Source organism: Lentinus tigrinus, assembly GCF_003813185.1.
Source record: "Lentinus tigrinus ALCF2SS1-7 unplaced genomic scaffold L226scaffold_30, whole genome shotgun sequence".
Taxonomy (NCBI): domain Eukaryota; kingdom Fungi; phylum Basidiomycota; class Agaricomycetes; order Polyporales; family Polyporaceae; genus Lentinus; species Lentinus tigrinus.
Window position 1 is genome coordinate 147,457 of NW_027137939.1, and position 18,157 is coordinate 165,613.

Here is an 18,157-nt window from a genome sequence, read left to right on the forward strand (position 1 = left end):
GGTCACCGTCCTCTCGCTCATCCTGCACTCTTGCGAGTGTCAGTGGCTTGAGTGGCACGTCGCCACAGTCGCCTTCGCGGGAAGTGAGCCACCCGCCTTTGTGGGACGCCAACGGTCTGCGGTACTCTCCTAGTACCTACCCTCGCCCGAACGGTCTCGAAGTTGGCCTTCAGCTCGTGAAGAGCTGGTCGCCGTTACCCAGGTCATCGCAGCGGTCTGCCCCGGGCTCTTCGCCCGCCCACTTTTCTGGACTTCCTGTTGAGCCTGACCTTCCCTCCCTCCCTCTGGAGCTCCCGTCGGCGTTTGAGCCACTCAAGGACCCTTTCGCACCCCAGCCTGCCGAACCGGTTACGCCTCCGCGCATCTCCTGCTACGACCCGAACGACGAGGTCATTCCGCGTGCGGCCCGGAAGCCCCCTGTTGCCACGACCGCCTATGTCGCGACCATCCGCTCCAAGTTCGCTGGCTTCGTGCCCACGCACAGGCTCGGCGGTGGCGCTCAAGGCCGCGTGGTCCGAGTCGAGCACTGTGGTACAGGTAACGCGTACGCAATGAAGGTTGTGCACAAGGGTCTTGCGTTGGAGCGCAAGTTCTCGCGGAGGAACTTCTTGACCGAGCGGGACGTCATGCTGTCGGTCAATGAGTCAGAGAGTGCTGGCCGGTTCCTGATGTCCGTTCTCATGTGCTGGGAGGACGTCGAGAAGGACCTGGTCTACTTTGTCATGGTGAGTTCGTCGGATGCCATGTCTTTCATTCATCGTACTTACCGAGGTGCTGCAGCCTCTCCATCGTACCGATCTCGCCACTGCGCTGCTGAGGAAGGTAGAGATCCCCATGCATGACCGCTATCTGTGGTGCAAGGAGCTGGTGTGTAGCTCGTTTCAAGTTGTTTCGTTCGTGTTCTAAAATCACCCGTCCTAGCTTTGTGCTCTGGTCTACCTCCTCCACCTCGGCATCCTCCACAAGGATATCAAACCGTCAAACATCCTGATCGACACCTCCGGCCGCGCAGTGCTCACCGACTTCGGCAACGCAAGGGAGGTGCCCATCTACGAGTACTCCACCTGGAAGGGCTACTCGCGCGACGGCACCTACCCCTACATGGCACCCGAGATGGTGTCTGCGGATGTGGGCACGGTCGGGTATGGCACGGGCGTCGACGTGTGGAGCATGGGCCTCGTCCTAATGGAGATCATCGGGTTCTGCGACGGGCCGTTTTTCCATAAGCGGCGCCTGGAAGACGTCCAGCAAGAGCATGCGAACCCAGAACGGCTCCCTATTGACCCCGACAAGTTCCTGTGCAGCGAACCGCCGTTCTGTGAGATCCTTCCGGCAGTATGTGCTAGCTGTTGGTCCGTGATGTTACCGCAGCTACTGACATGTGTCACAGATGTTGCAAGTCGATCCGAAGAAGCGGATCACGGCTCGTCAGATAGAGGACAAGTACATCCGGTCGGAAGATTGGGCTTCGGTCCGCGACGGCTCGGCTACTCGTGAGTGTCTCCGATCCAGTGCGGCGAATGTGGACTCACCACATAATTTCAGACGGTTGGCTCCCCGATGCTAACCTCCCGGCAACCGACATCGACGATGCTATGCACTTCTTGGACTTCAGCGGTTACTCGGGCCCCGGACGGCGCTACGGCATCGATCCGAGCCAGTTCGAGTACTGCGCTCCCGGAGTGTTCTAGGCACTGGCAGTACCTCCAGCAAGTACCTGGAGGTCTCATTCATTCGGCACCATTGCGCACACGACCTACGTGGTTTCTCGGCAGTCCCACCGCTGGACTCCGTCGTCACCTGGAAGTTGGAACAAGGACCCAGCTCCGGGTGCATTGCAACGTTGAGAGACTCGTGTCTCTCTCGGGCTATCGGCCTATATTTCCGGACATCTGCATTTCTCCTGACATGGTCTCGACTCTCAGTTGTGTTTTGTTTTTGCTCCGAGTCTATCCAGATGCGTGGTTTGTAATCCGTTCTGGCAGAGTGTACTACTGAATGTCGTGCACACTCGGCATTTCAATGAATCTGGTCTTGATTTGACGGTTGTCTTTGTTCTTGTAACGCTCGTGCACTAGATCCGACAATGTCCGATCAAATCAAGGAGACAGGATGGCTGGTAAGTAGCTCCATCCACCTCGAAGGCAAAGTGTGTCCGAGAGGTCTTTCTCGTCCTCCATCACAGTGAGTGAGAGCGTGGTATATCTTTTGTCAATGACATCGACCGGTCAACACCGACTTATCGGAATATCAGGAGCAAAATTGTAGCCATCAGCCATGGAAGCCAGTCTCGTTTGGTATCGTGTGACGCTACGGCTTGATAGCCATAAACCCGAACCCGTTTTATGGCAACACAGCTAAAGATACTGACCTGCCTTATCCGTCGACTACACCCTTCGACACCGCCACATCACAAGTTGTGGCAGGATTCCTGCACTTGCCACTGCCAGTGATCTGCGCGTGTGCCACCCTACTTATGCACCGCTCTGTACCGCCCTCTTTGCGCTGTTTACAGCCCTGTCTCGTTCAATTGCTCCACTACCGCACACATACCCAACATGTCAAGTTTCGCCACCCGAATATCCAAGAACCGTCCTCATTTGCAAATTGCACCGACCATACCGTTCCTCTACATCCGGGAAAACGATGGAGACATGTGGCTACCGAAAGTCTCGCTGTCTGGTTGAGAGGCTGGCTGAGGAGATGGATTCCATTAAGGTGCGCTGTCTATGGTCGTCAACCGATAATCCATCAAGCTTCCAATGAGAAATTACCGGATGCTCGCTCTACTGATTATCCCGCTCTTGTCCTCGACGACTTGGTTTGGCTCAGCATGGGTCACCAGTCGGACCGAGATAAAGCGACAGAGGCGTATATATCACACGGGCGCCCCGTCATTGAGAAGCCACGTCTCCACTGCGCTTGGAACTTGCCAGCCGCCCTCGTGCGCGGACTTGCACCTGCCGCAATTTTCGTGGCTGGGCTGCAGGACAAAAGGTCCGCATTCCTAGTGTCCTCGTCAACGGGTGGACACGCGGCTGGCGCTTTCGTGGTGAGCATTGTGTCCCATATCCGATTCCTTCACGCCACCCGAGCCGCGGCTTCGCAGCTCCTGCGCCGCATGCGGTCCTCATAATGCAATCATATCCTCGTCCCCATATATACCGTCCCTCCAATGGTGCAGCCCCGTTCTCGCCCCTTCCTACCCACCACCAGCTTCACCAGTACGTTGCACCTCCGAGTCCTTTCCCAGGTCCGGAACACATCGTGTCGGGTCACATGAGCCGAACTACCGACCGTCCGAACGTGCTCCTAGACTCGTCCAACTATCCTACGATTTCCTCATTCTTATCCCTGGCTCCCAATGTCGCAGGGCCCAGCGGCGGCAGCAGCAGCAGCAGCTCCTCGTCCTACTTACCGCAGCTGCTCAAGACGAACGCGGTCGGGCGTCCCATGGTGCGTCCTGCGACAAAGACGGGCCCTCTGCCCATGCATACGTGCGAGTACGTCGCGCCCGCAAATTCCATTACGCAACTGCCATATGCCATCTATCCCGTCGAAGGGCGTACGGCGACTCCCGCCTACCATGCATCGTCTTGGGCCTTACCTCAGACCGCCGCCATCCTACCACGAGGCGGTGCGCCGGCACGTCCTGTTCAGCGCCTTCACTCGAATAGGATGCAGCCGTTTCCGTCACGACTCAAGGCGAGTGCTGTCCTGTCGGAGAAACAGGGCCGTCGGCGAGACGGAGGCGTTAGTCACTTCCATACAGCCCCACATCACCCGGGGCTCATGCCCACCCCTCCCTGTCCGATTGGCGTACCGCCCATACCCGGGAAAGGTCCGCCTGTGTTGCAGAATGGCCGGACTCCGCTCTTGATCGTCCCAACTCGTCCGACATACTTTGTCTTCCCGCAGCTTCCAGTCATCGACCCGTTCTCATTCTATCTCCCGCAACCGCCTCTGCTCACTGCTCCGCATGTCACTTACCTACAACATGGCGGCGTGACCTTCACCGTCTCACACCTGCTTGGTGAGGGCTCTGCGGGTCGCGTCGTCCTCGGAGAGAACGCTAGTCGATTATACGCTATCAAGGTAATCCACCCCCGACGGGCCAGGAAGACCCACTCGCACCGGAGCAACTTCATACGCGAGAGGGCGTTCATGATCACAGTTGGTTCGAGCGATCGGACGCGGAACTTTTTCGTGCCACTGCTGATGTCGTGGGAGGAGGACGGGTATGGCAACCAGGGCCGGATGTTCTTTGTCATGGTGCGTCCACTGCTCCTTGCGCGTTATGGCCGAAGGTGACTAACGATGATGCCTCCCGCAGCCACTCCACCCAATGGACATGCATGCCGCACTCAGCACACGTCAGCCAATGTCTCTGAAGGACCGATATCTCTATTGCCAGGAGCTCGTGAGTCTGAAGCTTACGTGCTCGGTCCGACCGGGTATGTGATCGCTCACGATCTCTCTCAGATCTGCGCTCTGTGCGCCCTCCGCCAGCTGGGCATCATCCACAAAGACATCAAGCCCGGCAACATCCTCATCAACGCCCAAGGGCGGGCCGTCCTCAGCGACTTTGGGCTCGCCCAGGCTGTCCCCGACGGCGAGTACGACACATGGACGGGCACCTTCTGCGCAGGCACATACGCGTACATGGCACCCGAGATGGTACGCGACGTCGGTTGGGGGTCCGGGGTCGACGTCTGGAGCGCGGGTCTTGCGTTCTTGCAGATACTCGGCTTCATCCCAAAGCGGTATTTCTTGTCAGAGAGCTTGGATGCGATCCGGGCGGAGCATAAGGCCGGGCTTCCCATTCACTTCGATGTTCCGGCGAACTTTGATGTGGCATTCGCGACGATCGTGCAGAATGTGAGTGCAATCTAACTGGCACGCTCTTTCCGTGGCTGAATGAGATGGTGTAGATGCTGCATGTCAACCCTTTGGAGCGGATGACCGTGCGTCAACTGGACTCCATGTACGCGAGCTCCTCGTCGTGGGCAAAGGTCCGGAACGCGACTGCTACTCGTAAGTCTCCTCGTCGATCTCTCGTTCGTACCTTGCTGACGTCCTGCATCAGACGACTGGATCCCGACGATCCAGTCCTCCCGGATGCGTCCCGTCGGTCAAAGCCTCGACTTCCTCACGTTCCGCGCCTGCGAGCCCTCGGCTCTTGCGGGCGCGAACGCACCTGGCGCGGGCGAGCTGTGGCGCGCGGACACGAATCAGTTCGAGTATCGGGTGTCGGGCGAGTTCGAGTAGTGGCTGGCTCCTCTTGACTCTGGCTTCCGGGTGATGAGACTTGGGTGCGTACACTATCAGTAGGTTGTCAGTGCTTGGATATATTCTCTATCGTACTCTGGGCTGGGTAATAGGATTAAAGTTGCATTGCTCAATTGCCTGGGGACGTATGCTTCCTTGGTCTGCGGGTCGTATAAGGTACTGTATGAGTATTGCTTAGTTCAACAAGTTGACTTTCTAAGAGCAGGCAGGGGGGACGACTAGTCATATATTTGGTGAGTTCATCCTTCGTTGGCGTGCCCTTGATTTGCTTCACTTACCTGATTTGAACAGAAAGCCACGAAGAAGGGAAGTCTTTCACCTAAACACGGGCACTTGAGTCGAACCACTGTCCTAGGCCCCATTTAGCACCCATTGTTCCTCCCGTGAAGGCTTGCTTCACATCGAAACTGAGATCTCCCTGCCATAAACGCTCCACAGGCTTTACCGGGACGTTCTTCTCCTCCGCGCTACTTCCACGTTCCATTGACCGTCAGACTTCCAAGCCAGCGACATCCGCACCACTCTCACCGCCACGCTGACAGCGGCCGCTGGGCCTCAATCGTCCTCTCTCGATGTCCTGGCGTGATCGACATATCCGGACTGCTCTGCAGCTGCTGCGGGAACTTCGAAGCATCATGAGCAGCAGCATCGACGATGTGGTCCAGCTCTTGAAACCTCAACATGCCGTTCATATCGTGAGTTCATATCGATGCCCCGTCACCTGTGCTACTCGTTCCTCCCACTGATATTTATGTCCACGCATTGAGGCAAGACCGGAATACCTCCCACCCACCCCCTCAGCGCTGAAAGCGAACTCACGATGGCTCCAAATCACCATCCTGAATCGGACGCACTTCACGCTCCAGTACATCGACACATACTTCACCTCTGGGGAGTACTTTACCCGCCCGACGGACGTCGCGCCAATGAGCGATATGATGTTCAGCGCGCTCAGTAACGAGTTCTTGGCCGGGTGTCGAGGCGGGACGAGGTTTCGCATCCACCTTGAAGACGGGACGTTCCGTGATCTGGCTATCGTATGTTTCTTCCTTCACCGGGACTCATTCGGTGCTGATCTCTGCGTAGGGATGGGCCAACCCTCCGATCGGGCGCTACAAAGCAGGCGTGGTCTTCGGCCGGTCCCCTCGCGTTGCGTGCGAATACGCATCTTCGAGCGGGGAGGTAGTGGTATCGCCTTGGACGTGGGACAGGAATGTCGAGGGGAAGTCGGTCGCTTTCGAGCTCAGAATCACTGTTGAGCCAGGCTTGAACCCTGTGTTCCTGGTTGAGGAGGTGGTGATGCTTTCATGAGGGCTGCGCGCCGAGGCTCTGGCGTTGAAGCTGACGGCGCCGAGGTGCTAAGTCTTTGAGCTTATGAGCAGGTTGTCCCCGACTGATATTGTTCCTACGTCGAGTCCTCGGAAACGATGACGGTGTTGTCGCCCTGAGAACAGACTCGTATAGGCAAACATGGATAGACGAAAGCGAGATAATTGAGATGAATGCATTCAACTAAAGACCATACTGCCTTCTTCCGAGTCAGTTTGACCTTGTTTGGCAAGAGCCCCATCAAAATTGCCAAACTTGGGTACACCGTTCTAGCCCACTGGGCAAGCGCGCGTTGCGCCCGAGCCGTACGGACTGTAAACCGACTTCAAATAGTGTGGTGTCGTCGATGTCGGTTCCCGGAAGGTCTGTCTTTCAGAGCCAGTGGTCTAGTGAGATATTGTAGCGACCCTCGAGCCTCTTTAATCCAGTTTAGTCAAGACGTAATATGAACTCGTACGCGGCCAGTGATAAGCAGAACTACGCATATACACTTCATTGAACACTCATATAATCCACAATACGGCATCTTTCTTGAGCTCATTGCGAGACAGAGCTGACCTTCAGATACATCTCCGGCCTCAGACTCCCTTTGGTTGAGGTAGGGAAGGCTATGCCGGCGAAGTTCCAGATAATCGGAGTATCAGAACGCTCGAACTTGAAGGCCGAGATTAAGGTCGAGAGAACGACCTCTGTAATATAGTAGAAGCCGTTGAGCAAGCTTTAACGGAGCTATGAAGAGTGGCGACTTACTCATCTCGAGCTGAGAGAACTTGAAGCCGCTGAAACGTTACGAATGAGCGATCACAGAAAGAGCAGAGTCACTGGTGTAGATGCAACGTACATGCACGAGTGACCACCGCTGATGAACGTCATCCTGAAAAGTTGTGTGAGACGGGTATCATAACTCGAATCTCCGTAGCACTTACAGGTTCGCATAGATTCCGGGGATACGGGCCTCCTCGACAGCGCGGGGCAAGGGCTTGAGCCATCTCTCAGGCTTCCACTCGAGGGCATCGTCGCCCCAGAGCGCCTTGTTCGTGTTGCATGCCCTGAGGTTAAGGAAGAAAGTCGTGCCCTTGGGGATGGCGAGCTCCGTCATGACTTTACCATCCAGGCCTCGGATGGGCTCGGAGAGCGGCAGAATGGTGTCCTTCCTAGCTCTACACGATAACAGAGGGCGTTAGTTGTGGACGAGCGGCCGGTACTTAAGAGCTCACTGTCTGTTTGAGAGGGTCAACGGAGCATGGCTGTGGAGCGTGAGTCAGAAGAGCATCTCGTACATGATTTTGGACAGGCACGTACAGTCGCAGCGTCTCGCGACAGACAGCGTCGAGGTAGGGAAGTGCCATCAGCTCGTCGAACGGTATCTGACCTCCGAATTGCTCCTGAGCCTGCTGCACCTCGCCCCGCAACTTGGCTTGCACGTCTAGGTTCTCTGAGAGAAGATGCAGGATCCTGGAGAGGGCGTTCGATGTGGTGTCTACTCCAGCGATCATGAACGAGCTGCATGGCATTGGAGTTAAGAGTCATGGGTAGAAATGACACAAAGTTACGCACGACATCTGTGCGAGGAGCTCGTCATCAGGTAGCTTGTCCTCTTGATCGGCCATGAGGTTTGCCTTCACTGCTCGAATCATGAACAAAGTGGTCTCGCAAAGATAGAAGCAGAGAATCACTCACACAAGATGCTCATGATGTCTTTCCCTTCTCCCACAGCATGCAGTAGCTCCTGGTCTCCTCGCTCTATCGCCGACTTCTTGGCGAAGAAAATTTCCTGCGATTTCGCGTGTACCGTATCGGTGACGTACTTGATCTGTTGGACCTTCTTGTTGGGCACCATGTGAAGGAGCATCCGTCGAAACCACGCCGGACCCAGGTAGGGCAGGTACGGAAAGATGAACCTATATCCCGTCGTCGACACAACGGAAGGTCTTCCGAAAGCAAGCCATCAGCTCAGGCGAAGATACTCTGATATCGTGACTCACATGAACGCTTTGACAGCCTCTGCGTACTCGTCGCGCGAGTCAGCAGTGAGAGGATCGAACGAGTATCCAAGTGTTCCCTGCCCGACGAGCTCCAGTGCAGTCCGGCCCATCCATCCGAGGATATCGAGCTCTTTCGGGCCATCCTTGACGCGAGTTTCGATAGCGAGCTGAAGCTGTAACAGACACTTTAAGCCACCGAGCACGAGTCAATTGACGGAGCTGCAAATATACCCTATCGGAGATATTGTAGAAGATGGGGGTCAAGTTGCGCATGTGCCCGACCGAGAACACCGGGTTGAGCATCTTGCGTTGCTTCTTGTGCGGATCCCCATATGTCGCGAACACACCAGGCCCAATGAGTAACTTGGAACCGCTGGATCGGCAGTGAGTATTCGCGAACGCGCTACTGGAGAGGCCATGTTACTGACTTAATCGCTTGAATACCACGAAAGTAGGAGTCTTGGTCCTTGACGAAGATGCTGTGCAAAGCTTTCGTATCGTATACGTGGAGCCACTTAGCCTAGTGTCGCAGTCAGAGGATGAGAACGGAATACGAGGAATGGATAACAGACCCCGAAGAAGCTGTGGATCCGTGCCACCGGTCCGTAGGTCTCACAGAGATATCTCAGATAGTCCCAGCTATCGGTATTGAACATCTGCAGGAGGTTGCCTGCGATGTAGATCTTGTTTGTCAGGCGTAGTGCGAGATGAGATGAGCAACGTGCGTACCTGTCCAAATCGAACCCGACGGTGGACCGGGGATGTTGTCGAAGGGGGAGGGAACGAAGTAGTCTCGGACGAGCCACCACACCAGGTACGACGCGACAGCAGTCGCAGCGAGAGCAATAGCGTACGCCATGGAGGGAATACCAAGAGATGGACTGCGGATACAAGTCAGAGTTCGCGCACTCATATATACTCACCTGGATTTAGAGGCCGCGTTCCCACCGTCCCCGCATCGATCGGATACGCATAGTCTAGCATTGCCAAAAGTAAAGCTCCAGTTTCGCATTTCTTTGACGTGGGGCTGTCTGCAGGAGCATCACGTGGCTACGAAGCGTTGACGTGGGAGGGCGACCGCGGTGAGAAGACGGCGGGATAGCGGCACGGGACTGATCTTCAGCAGCGCACGGTGCCGGCAGCAGTTACGCGGCCAATTCAGTCACCGACAAGTTCCCTCCTCGGGACGGCTTCTGATTCCCGCCCACAAATCATCTTTATGAATCGGGATTGTGGGAGGCCGTTCACCCGAGGCACCAAGCCGGCGGAATTGGTTAAACCTGACGATCATACATCCAAACGTCAGCAGATTACTTCCATCAAGACATCAGTATTCAGGACCGACCTCTTCCCGAGGAACCGGCATGTTAACTGGTTCTAGACGACGATGCTATTCGACTGAAGTAAAATCAGCCAGGAAAAATCGCATGTCATGCGTGTGTAGATTGTCGTACGCCATGGCAAACGTACGCAAAACAGTTCGAGAGAAGTCTTCTGTTCATTTCGAGAGACTACGCGCTCTTGGCCGAAGATCCGAGTCACCCACAAGCGTACGAGCAATGACATTCCTTGCTCGTGTCCACCCTACCAGTGAGGCAGTACACAATTTCAACAGAGACGCTATCTAAGGCCTCCAGAGCCTCAGGCATGCCACTAATGGGCACTGTGTAGCATGACGAACGGTCCGAATGACATTAGTAACATGGGAAACAAGGTCGCCAGAATACTCACAAGACAAGAGTCTTGCCTTCGAAGAAGACGTCTCCTTCTGCGATGCCGTCGGGTGCGGGAAATACGTCGCGTCCGTGGTAATGAACCACCTCAGAACGTTCTTGCCAGTCCTTGGAGTATCGTGTTCGGTTAGGATGCCGTCCGGCCGGGGCATGAGCCTAGACTAGGAGTCTAGAACTACTCAACGCCGCGAACGTACCCTTCCAAGCGGGTGAGATGCTGGAGATGCCTCGTCTCATAGGGGGAGGGACGGACTCGCGCCGTATGAGTATAGACGCCTGCCATGCCGTCGCTAACGAGACACCACTTGAAATACGTGCAATGACGTTGTATTCCTGCGCGCGGCGTGAACCGTCCTGAAAGGATGCCTCTCTGCTTGAACAGGGTAAAACAAGGAAGGTAATTAAGGGGGCGGAAGTCCAAAAACGCTCTGCCAAGCAAGTCAGCCACAATGGAGGACTTGGCATATGCCACCACCATATAACGCGACTTACCGAGCCTGATCTACTACATGCACACAGCCATCACGAAGCTATGACCGTCAGTGCCAGTGCGGACACCCAACACAATGCTGAGGTGGACAACATGGAGGAGTTGCTGTTCTTCGACCCAAGCAAGGTACGACATGACCTGCCTCCTCCGCATCTAGTCACTGACATAGGAGATCGCGACACCGGATGATGTCATATGTACACCCAGGCCGAGGGCGTGCCCATCCCAGATGCGCCCCGAACGCTGAAACGGTCCATGCGTTGGATGCAGGCTACTGTCAAGAACCTGACACAGTTCCGCATCGAGCACGTCGACGAATACCTGCAGGAGGGCGAGTTCTTCCAGCGACCGAGCGACATCGCGCCGCTCGACCAAATGACCTTCTCTTGTCGAACTAGGACGGGAGAGTTGACGGGATGCGTGGGAGGTGCCAGGTTCCGGGTACATCTGCACGACGGCTCGCACCTGGAGTTCGCAATCGTGAGTGCATGACACGTTCACTACCTGGTCTGCACATAACGCTCACATTCGGAGGACTCTACGCACTGACAGGGATGGCAAGAACCTGCAGGACCTGCATTCCTCCCTCGGACTGGGGTCATCTGCGGCTCCTCGACCGACCTGAAGTACGCATGCCGCATCGGCGACGAGCGCGGCAACTTCGTGACGTCGGACCGGCTAGAGGCGACCGATGAGGCTGGTACTGTGGCGTTCAGGATTAAGATCACTGCGGAGAGCCCACGATTGACGAGTGTCGAGTCCGTGTACAACAGGTCGTTGTACTTCAACGACTTTGAGGCGAGGAAGGACTGGCTGTACGTTGTTGAGCGGGAGTTGGTCGTGTAGCTGGGGGATCGGCTGTGTGTTGTGTATTAGGGGTGAGATAGGCGGTTCCAATATTTCTTGTTATCCTTGAGGTCCAACAAGCATTGCTACGTGCTGCACGAGTTTGTTGTATGCCCGGGAAAAGAACTAATCTTCATAACCAGACTTCCTCTATGTAGGGCTCGGAGAGTGCCGGTCGGAGATAGAAGCGAAGAGACATAAAACTGCGCAAGAACTTCAAACTCGGCCATACTATTTCGATTTCCGATTTGATCTCCGAAAGGGCTGGTCTTGAAGGTCAGGTAACGAGATTACAAGGGCGGCGGAACCGGATGCCGATCCGGCAAAAACGGTCCGGACTCACTTCAAGTTGGAAGCTTTGAAGCCTTCGAGTCTTCGCCACGTCTTCTTCGTCTAGCTACTATCGTTCACGTACTGCGTCAACTTGCTTATATCTACTGCGGAAATATACCGTGATAGGGCCACGGTCTTGACATGGAACCCAGCGGCGAGAGGCACAGACTTATTGTCCTCGTAATACTAAGAACACTCGCGTCTGCAGTAGACTGTGTGCAAGCTCGTGTCAAATCATGGCATATTTCAATGGCATGCTACTAATGCATGTATGTTGATGTAAGTACTAGTACTAGTGCTCACCGATCTGGACCCCTAGGCTTTCGAGCTCCAACGGCGCTCTGCCAATGAACGTCATCTATGAATCAAGTCTTTCTGCGACAGTCCTGCTAGGAGGAACTCAGATTCCGATCCTACCCCCTTCAGTCGATTGATAGTGGGCGTAAGCCGAGATATGTCTGCGCTTCTACCTTCCACCAATCTCACAAATTCTGGCAACATGGCCTCTCTCGCACAAACCGTCCCCTGCGTCCTCGAGGAGGCCGACCAGCTCATGCTTGGAGAACAAGGGAGAAAGGTGCGCCTCGCGCCACTCAATCTGTGGTGCAATTGTGAAACACAGTACTGACATGCACGCGCAGCTGAGGGAGGCGTCACTACCGGACATCCCGGATGAGCTCAGTAGACACTCGTGCCGGGTCCAGGCCTCTCTGAAGAATATCACGCACTTCAGGGTCGAGTATCTCGACAGCTACCTACACAATGGGACGCAACACTACCAGGAACCGAAAGACATCGCTTCGCTCGGTCAGATGACGTTCTCGAGCTCCAACGATAGCGAAGGGGAGTCTTGTGGGGGAGGGGCGCAATTCCGCATCCACATCGCGGGCGATTATCTCGACTTTTCCGTCGTGAGTCCTCCTATCTGTGTCCATTGTGACCACTCCATTAACTGGTCAATGACGTTCAGGGATGGGCCGGACGGGCACAGGTCCTGCCCAAAGCAACTGTCACCTTCGACTCACCGAAATCCGCCTACCACGATGCCGCTTCTGTTGACGAATCGTGGTGCAGAGACTGGGCGACCTCCGCACGTGCATGGGAGGCGAAGGATGGTGACGGGAAGCCAGTCCCATTCACAATCGACGTCTCTGCCGAGTCCGGACCTCAGGTGGTCTATACCATCGAACAGGTTGTGGCGAAGGAGAAGCCGGTTGGTGATGAAGGTGGCGGACGTGACAGCGCGTGAGTTTTACACCGAGTCTGATATGCTCCGTCCTGACATGCATATCAGGTTGATACTTGGGTTGTGATGCTCGCTCATCAGCGGAGAGGGCGGTTGCTTGAGATGACGGCTACGCTTTGTGTATCGCGTCTGCGTTATATGTACACGTTCAGAATACAGCGTGTCCACGCGGGCATTGTCTGGTCTGACTAAGGTCGCGATGCTCCTCCTGTGTCAGCGTTCTCATCGAGGGAGAGCGCCTCGCTGAGTTCATCCCACACACAGATGCTAATCAGCTTACCTCGTTCGACGACGGTCTGTACCCCGGAATGCTCTCTGCCTACACGGGCATCTCAGCGCCCCTCTTCAGTCGCTTCAATGTAGGGAAGAAGGACTACGTACCTTCGGCATATAAGGGCTCGGACTCGACGTGATTGCGAAATCGCAGTCAACCGTTTCTTCGTTCCACAACCGCAGGCATTCCGCGCACGCTCATGGCTGCTCTGGCTAAACTCTTCACCAACAGCTTGGACCTCATCCAAGCAATCGACTCCTTGTCTAAGGTGCGTACGCCCCTACGCTCACAATTCTCCCTCACCCTCATCCCCATACACACATGCCCCTCCCTCCTCCAGAATGACCTCCTCCCACACGTCCCTGTCGAGCTGCGCGCACACGCACGGTGGCTCCAGGCTACCGTCGTCAACAGCACCCCGTACAAGATACGCGTCGATGACTCGTACTTCAACTCCGGCAAGTACTTCAAGGAGCCGCAGGACATCGAGCCACACAGCCAGATGACGTTCTCGTGCTGCAACAGCGCGTTCGGTGCCGGGTGCGCTGGTGCCACGCGGTTCGAGGCGGACGTCGAGGACGGGCACCTCGGATTCGTCCTGGTGCGTCCTGTGGTCCTCCCTCTTGGGAGCGATCTTCGTCTCCGGCTTACTTCGTCGACACATACTCACCAGTGAATCGTACACGTGCAGGGCTGGACGAACCCTGCCGCAGGGTCCCAGAAGGTGTCCGCAGTGGCGGACTACCACCCGACGAAGATGGGGTACGACCGTGCGGACAATAGGGTGTTCACGGAGACGAGCAAGTACGGGGTGGTCTTCATAGATGAGAAGGGAGACGGGAAGGTGAAGAATGCCAAGCTGAAGTTCACCGCGAAGCCGCACGGCCAAGAGCCGGTGTATATCATCGAGAGTTTCGTGGAGGATATCAAGGATTGAGTCTACCTGGTGGTGGATCGGAGGAGCCGCCCCAAGGATCGTATGGCTGTACGGCTATGTAGCATGTATCGTGCAATTCACGTGGTCCTTTTCTGGTCTTTATCGCCGCAAGTGTCAGAAATGTCGCATATACATAGCATATAGCATGACCGCATGGCGGAGTGCTTACCAAGCTGGAAGCTTGTAGTTGCATTGAGTACTTGAGTTCACATCGAGCACCGGCGATACCGGGGTTGAGGCGGAGACATGCCGCTGACATTGCTGAATGGAGAGGACGGAGGTTGATCCAAAGGGAGAACAACAGCTCCACGAGTATTCAAACTTTCGCCGCCCTGTTATGTATTCATGCTGACTTGGATCAAAGTCGCCCCGTCTGGCAACTGTTCACAGACTGTCGTGAGTCCGGAAGGCTGAGACACGTTTCATACCTCGTACCAGTCACGCGCGGTCGTGGCTTTGTTCTTGACGCTTATTACGATGGTAAAACAGCGTATTAGACCGGCATCGAACCTTGAAGAAATTGAGACTTCTTCCCCCCTTCGTCTCTGCGCGAACTCGCCTAGACCCGTGGTCGTCCGAGCGATACACAACGCAACCGATACCGGCTACTTGCAGGTATCAGCACGGATCATACTATGACGCACAGGAACACGAGTCTTCTCGGAACCTTCCTCGACTCCGGCGCTCCGGCAGGCAGCACGGATTACACCACACTGGTAGTCATACATGGCCTTGGCTTCCACGGCGGTCAGTTCCATCTTCCGCACTACCAACATGCAAGGTCTGAACACGCACCGTCCAGGCAACTTCAGAAAGCTCATCCCACTGGCCTCGCAGTTCAATGCGCGCGTGGTCGTCATGAACAGGCGCGACTATCCCGGGTCCGTCCCCTTCACCCCGAAGGAACGCGCAGAGATAGCCCGACTGGCTGACGCTCCTGCAGGAACACCTGGAGCAGCGGAAGCTACGGAAACCTTCATGAAGGAGCGCGGGCGCGAGCTCTACGACTATCTCGTCGATCTTGTGAAGTGCGGCGGGGTCCTTCCGGCTCAGGATCAGGATAAGAAGAAGGGCGGGATCGTGTTGGCTGGCTGGTCCCTGGGTACGCTGTGGATCTCCGCCCTCCTTGCGCACGTTTCGTCATTCCCTGTCACGGAAGTGGACCTGACAAAATACGTCAGAAGGATCGTCTACTATGGTGCGCCCATCCAGGACACGTAGATTTGTGAGACGGGGAGACTCACCGCTCTTTCAGACGTACCCTACCTCTGCCTCGGATACCCCATGCCTGACGGGCTGTACGTCCCATTGCATGACGCAGAGCTCGCACCCGAGGAATGGCTAGAACACTTCTGCAAATGGATATCGGCCTACTACTCGCACGGGGATGTGGCGCGCGACGGCGTGTCCGCACTGGAGTCTCGCCACTACTTGGAGAACCCGTCGCCCACGACCAGTCGTATGACGACGGAGGAGGTCGCACAATGCAAGTACGACGCGCCGGGAAATCCAGGCGGGAGCGATAACGGAGTTGTTGTAGCGTGTATCACCCGCCATGGCACGTGCGCTTCACTGAGGAAGGGGGCATTTCGCCTTCGAGAGACGGTTTCAGGCATGGATGACTGGCGAGACGTCGAGGTCCGGTACTTGTGGTGCGACGCATCGACCTGGGAGATGCCCCTTGGTGCCTGGACGCTTCGTAAAGAGTTGGAGGAGGCCGAGAAGGCAGGCGAGATCGTGAGGAAGGTCGAATACGTACGGTTCCGGGGCGCGAACCACTTCGTGAGTAACATCGCTCGGAGTTGGATGACGAGGTCTTAAGCTGACGGATATCCAGGCTCACTGGGACCAGCCCGAGTTGACATTGCGGGGACTTGTGGGAAACGATGTTGAGCTTCCTTGGTTGTGAGCAGCGATATACTCCGAGAGTCAAAGAACCGAACCCATGTTGTTCTCTGTCCGTGATTGAATATGAACGATACATCGTCATCTTAGGCAGGTAGGCTTGAACGAGTGATGGTCGAGACCCCAGTGCGACAAGGTTGAGTCCGAAATAGCATCCGGGATATCATCCGGCCCGGCGGACGGCATAGTCCAGCCGTTTCCCAAGACGTCATACTTTCGTCTCCCTAGGTGAGGTGACATGTTGAACGCGACAAGTATGGATTCGTCAACTCCTCTTCATCCACCACGACCACAACCAACTACTCACGATATGACCAGCAATTCGACCAGCAGCTACCCACTCGAGGGCAAACTTGCTCTCATCACAGGTTGCACGTACGATATCTCTTGCTAATCGCTCTAGAAGATGTGCTGAGTAACAAACTTCGGGACTTGTATCGATTCTCGCTCACCTCGTAACAGCGGCGGGATAGGACAGGCGACCGCACGCGCCTTCGCGCGTAATGGCTGCTCAATTGCAGTGCACCACTCATCAGCCAGGTCCAAAGAGAAAGCGGACGCGCTCGTGGCAGAACTTGTCAAACTTGCACCCGGTGTGCGAGCCGCGGCGTTCGAGGCGGATTTGTCGACGTACGATGCAGCACGCAGGCTCTGCGACGAGGTCGTGCAGGTGATGGGGCATCCAGACATCCTGTTCAGCAACCACGGCGTCACTGGTCCCAAGATTGGCCCTGAGGGAGACATGCAAACCGTCAGCGCAGAGACGTTCGAAGAGATCTGGCGTACAAACTCTGGCACAGGTTATGTGGTACGTCTTGCGGCGGAGCGGCTTCAGGCCGCTGGAAGTGATGCCTGCTCTGATCCGTCCATGCCCGCATAGCTTGCCCAGAAATGTCTCCCGTACATGCAAGAGAAGCAGTGGGGTCGGATCATCTTCACGTCGAGGTGGGTTCCCGATTTGCATCCCGATCTCCCGCTCTACCTGTGCAAAAGCCTCGGGCACTGATTTTGACTGCCGAACCTTATCAGCGTTGCTGCAGGGACCGGCGGTGTGATCGGACCTCAATACGCGTCGTCGAAGTCGGCATTGCACGGGTTGATCCACTGGTTGTCGCTGCGCTATTGCAAAGAGGGCATCGTGAGTATAACTTCACTTCGACATTGCGTGTAGAGTACGTGAATCTAATGGACCCACCATAGTTGACGAATGGCGTTGCACCGGCATTGATTGAAGGTACGTCAAATCCTGGCTTTGTCCGGTCAAGGCGGGCACGGTCCCGCCGACTGATGCCTTGTCCTCCAGATACCGAGATGATGCGGAACCCAACGGACGCTATCAGGGTCAGTGTTCTTCGGATGTCTAGCCTATGCTCAGACTCACGAGTTTCTATGGCGATGCCAGAGCAAGATACCTATCGGACGACTGGGCAAACCGGACGAGATTGCGTCCATCGTATTGATGTTGGCGACAAACGGCTACATGACGAATAAGGTAAGTAGGGTCGGGCACCTCATTGTCGCGCCACTCACCTCCTGTACGCGCGGAAGATTGTCGTTGCCGATGGAGGTTGGACGAACGGAGGAGGGTTCTGAATTCCACAGAAGCGAGTGCTGCCCTTATGCTGAGACAACATTCGTTGTGTCCGTCGGGCCGAGTTTGGAGGTGAACATATAGTTCGATTATGCGTTATTCGGGATATCATAAGTAGTACTCAGTGATACAGTAGTGAACGTAGCATGCATGTAGTTGGTATAAGACAGTTGTACAGTACCTATGCGGCGAGGAATAT

General features: G+C 55.6%; 10 protein-coding genes across 10 annotated transcripts; 9 read left to right on the forward strand and 1 right to left on the reverse strand.

Moving 5' to 3' along the window:
* Positions 1 to 551: 551 nt before the first annotated feature.
* L226DRAFT_468867 (kinase-like protein) lies at positions 552 to 1,497 on the forward strand (the record flags this gene model as incomplete). Its single annotated transcript, XM_067676166.1, has 3 exons — positions 552 to 725; positions 781 to 867; positions 922 to 1,497. The coding sequence occupies 3 exons, from the start codon at positions 552 to 554 to the stop codon at positions 1,495 to 1,497; spliced, it is 837 nt and encodes a 278-aa protein (XP_067531860.1).
* A 960-nt stretch (positions 1,498 to 2,457) lies between these two features.
* L226DRAFT_538157 (uncharacterized protein) lies at positions 2,458 to 3,225 on the forward strand. The gene is made up of 2 exons (XM_067681437.1): positions 2,458 to 3,052; positions 3,110 to 3,225. Exons 1-2 carry the CDS (start codon positions 2,477 to 2,479, stop codon positions 3,134 to 3,136), a joined length of 603 nt encoding a protein of 200 aa, XP_067531861.1. The 5' UTR covers positions 2,458 to 2,476; the 3' UTR covers positions 3,137 to 3,225.
* On the forward strand, positions 3,136 to 5,268 carry L226DRAFT_574051 (kinase-like protein; the record flags this gene model as incomplete). Its single annotated transcript, XM_067684967.1, has 5 exons — positions 3,136 to 4,272; positions 4,334 to 4,420; positions 4,483 to 4,878; positions 4,932 to 5,034; positions 5,087 to 5,268. The coding sequence occupies 5 exons, from the start codon at positions 3,136 to 3,138 to the stop codon at positions 5,266 to 5,268; spliced, it is 1,905 nt and encodes a 634-aa protein (XP_067531862.1).
* Positions 5,269 to 5,970: 702 nt separating this feature from the next.
* Positions 5,971 to 6,600, forward strand: L226DRAFT_574052 (uncharacterized protein; the record flags this gene model as incomplete). The annotated part of the gene is made up of 3 exons (XM_067684968.1): positions 5,971 to 5,984; positions 6,062 to 6,326; positions 6,376 to 6,600. 3 exons carry the CDS (start codon positions 5,971 to 5,973, stop codon positions 6,598 to 6,600), a joined length of 504 nt encoding a protein of 167 aa, XP_067531863.1.
* A 237-nt stretch (positions 6,601 to 6,837) lies between these two features.
* On the reverse strand, positions 6,838 to 9,622 carry L226DRAFT_538160 (cytochrome P450). Its single transcript, XM_067681438.1, has 13 exons — positions 9,333 to 9,622; positions 9,176 to 9,273; positions 9,032 to 9,123; positions 8,835 to 8,976; positions 8,604 to 8,776; positions 8,299 to 8,549; positions 8,176 to 8,242; positions 7,921 to 8,121; positions 7,836 to 7,865; positions 7,545 to 7,778; positions 7,460 to 7,492; positions 7,369 to 7,397; positions 6,838 to 7,307 (listed from the first exon to the last, which is right to left on the reverse strand). Exons 1-13 carry the CDS (start codon positions 9,460 to 9,462, stop codon positions 7,156 to 7,158), a joined length of 1,632 nt encoding a protein of 543 aa, XP_067531864.1. The 5' UTR covers positions 9,463 to 9,622; the 3' UTR covers positions 6,838 to 7,155.
* A 1,243-nt stretch (positions 9,623 to 10,865) lies between these two features.
* Positions 10,866 to 11,672, forward strand: L226DRAFT_615579 (uncharacterized protein; the record flags this gene model as incomplete). The annotated part of the gene is made up of 3 exons (XM_067686796.1): positions 10,866 to 10,952; positions 11,034 to 11,306; positions 11,379 to 11,672. The coding sequence occupies 3 exons, from the start codon at positions 10,869 to 10,871 to the stop codon at positions 11,670 to 11,672; spliced, it is 651 nt and encodes a 216-aa protein (XP_067531865.1).
* Positions 11,673 to 12,324: 652 nt separating this feature from the next.
* On the forward strand, positions 12,325 to 13,423 carry L226DRAFT_615580 (uncharacterized protein). The gene is made up of 4 exons (XM_067686797.1): positions 12,325 to 12,582; positions 12,647 to 12,916; positions 12,976 to 13,250; positions 13,300 to 13,423. The coding sequence occupies exons 1-4, from the start codon at positions 12,460 to 12,462 to the stop codon at positions 13,316 to 13,318; spliced, it is 687 nt and encodes a 228-aa protein (XP_067531866.1). The 5' UTR covers positions 12,325 to 12,459; the 3' UTR covers positions 13,319 to 13,423.
* A 301-nt stretch (positions 13,424 to 13,724) lies between these two features.
* On the forward strand, positions 13,725 to 14,524 carry L226DRAFT_615581 (uncharacterized protein; the record flags this gene model as incomplete). Its single annotated transcript, XM_067686798.1, has 2 exons — positions 13,725 to 14,126; positions 14,217 to 14,524. 2 exons carry the CDS (start codon positions 13,725 to 13,727, stop codon positions 14,460 to 14,462), a joined length of 648 nt encoding a protein of 215 aa, XP_067531867.1. The 3' UTR covers positions 14,463 to 14,524.
* Positions 14,525 to 15,097: 573 nt separating this feature from the next.
* Positions 15,098 to 16,371, forward strand: L226DRAFT_513358 (uncharacterized protein; the record flags this gene model as incomplete). Its single annotated transcript, XM_067678369.1, has 4 exons — positions 15,098 to 15,209; positions 15,265 to 15,660; positions 15,718 to 16,244; positions 16,300 to 16,371. 4 exons carry the CDS (start codon positions 15,098 to 15,100, stop codon positions 16,369 to 16,371), a joined length of 1,107 nt encoding a protein of 368 aa, XP_067531868.1.
* Positions 16,372 to 16,677: 306 nt separating this feature from the next.
* On the forward strand, positions 16,678 to 18,152 carry L226DRAFT_554499 (3-oxoacyl-reductase; the record flags this gene model as incomplete). The annotated part of the gene is made up of 8 exons (XM_067683006.1): positions 16,678 to 16,742; positions 16,830 to 17,175; positions 17,248 to 17,312; positions 17,397 to 17,505; positions 17,568 to 17,601; positions 17,671 to 17,708; positions 17,770 to 17,859; positions 17,916 to 18,152. The coding sequence occupies 8 exons, from the start codon at positions 16,678 to 16,680 to the stop codon at positions 17,958 to 17,960; spliced, it is 792 nt and encodes a 263-aa protein (XP_067531869.1). The 3' UTR covers positions 17,961 to 18,152.
* Positions 18,153 to 18,157: the final 5 nt, after the last annotated feature.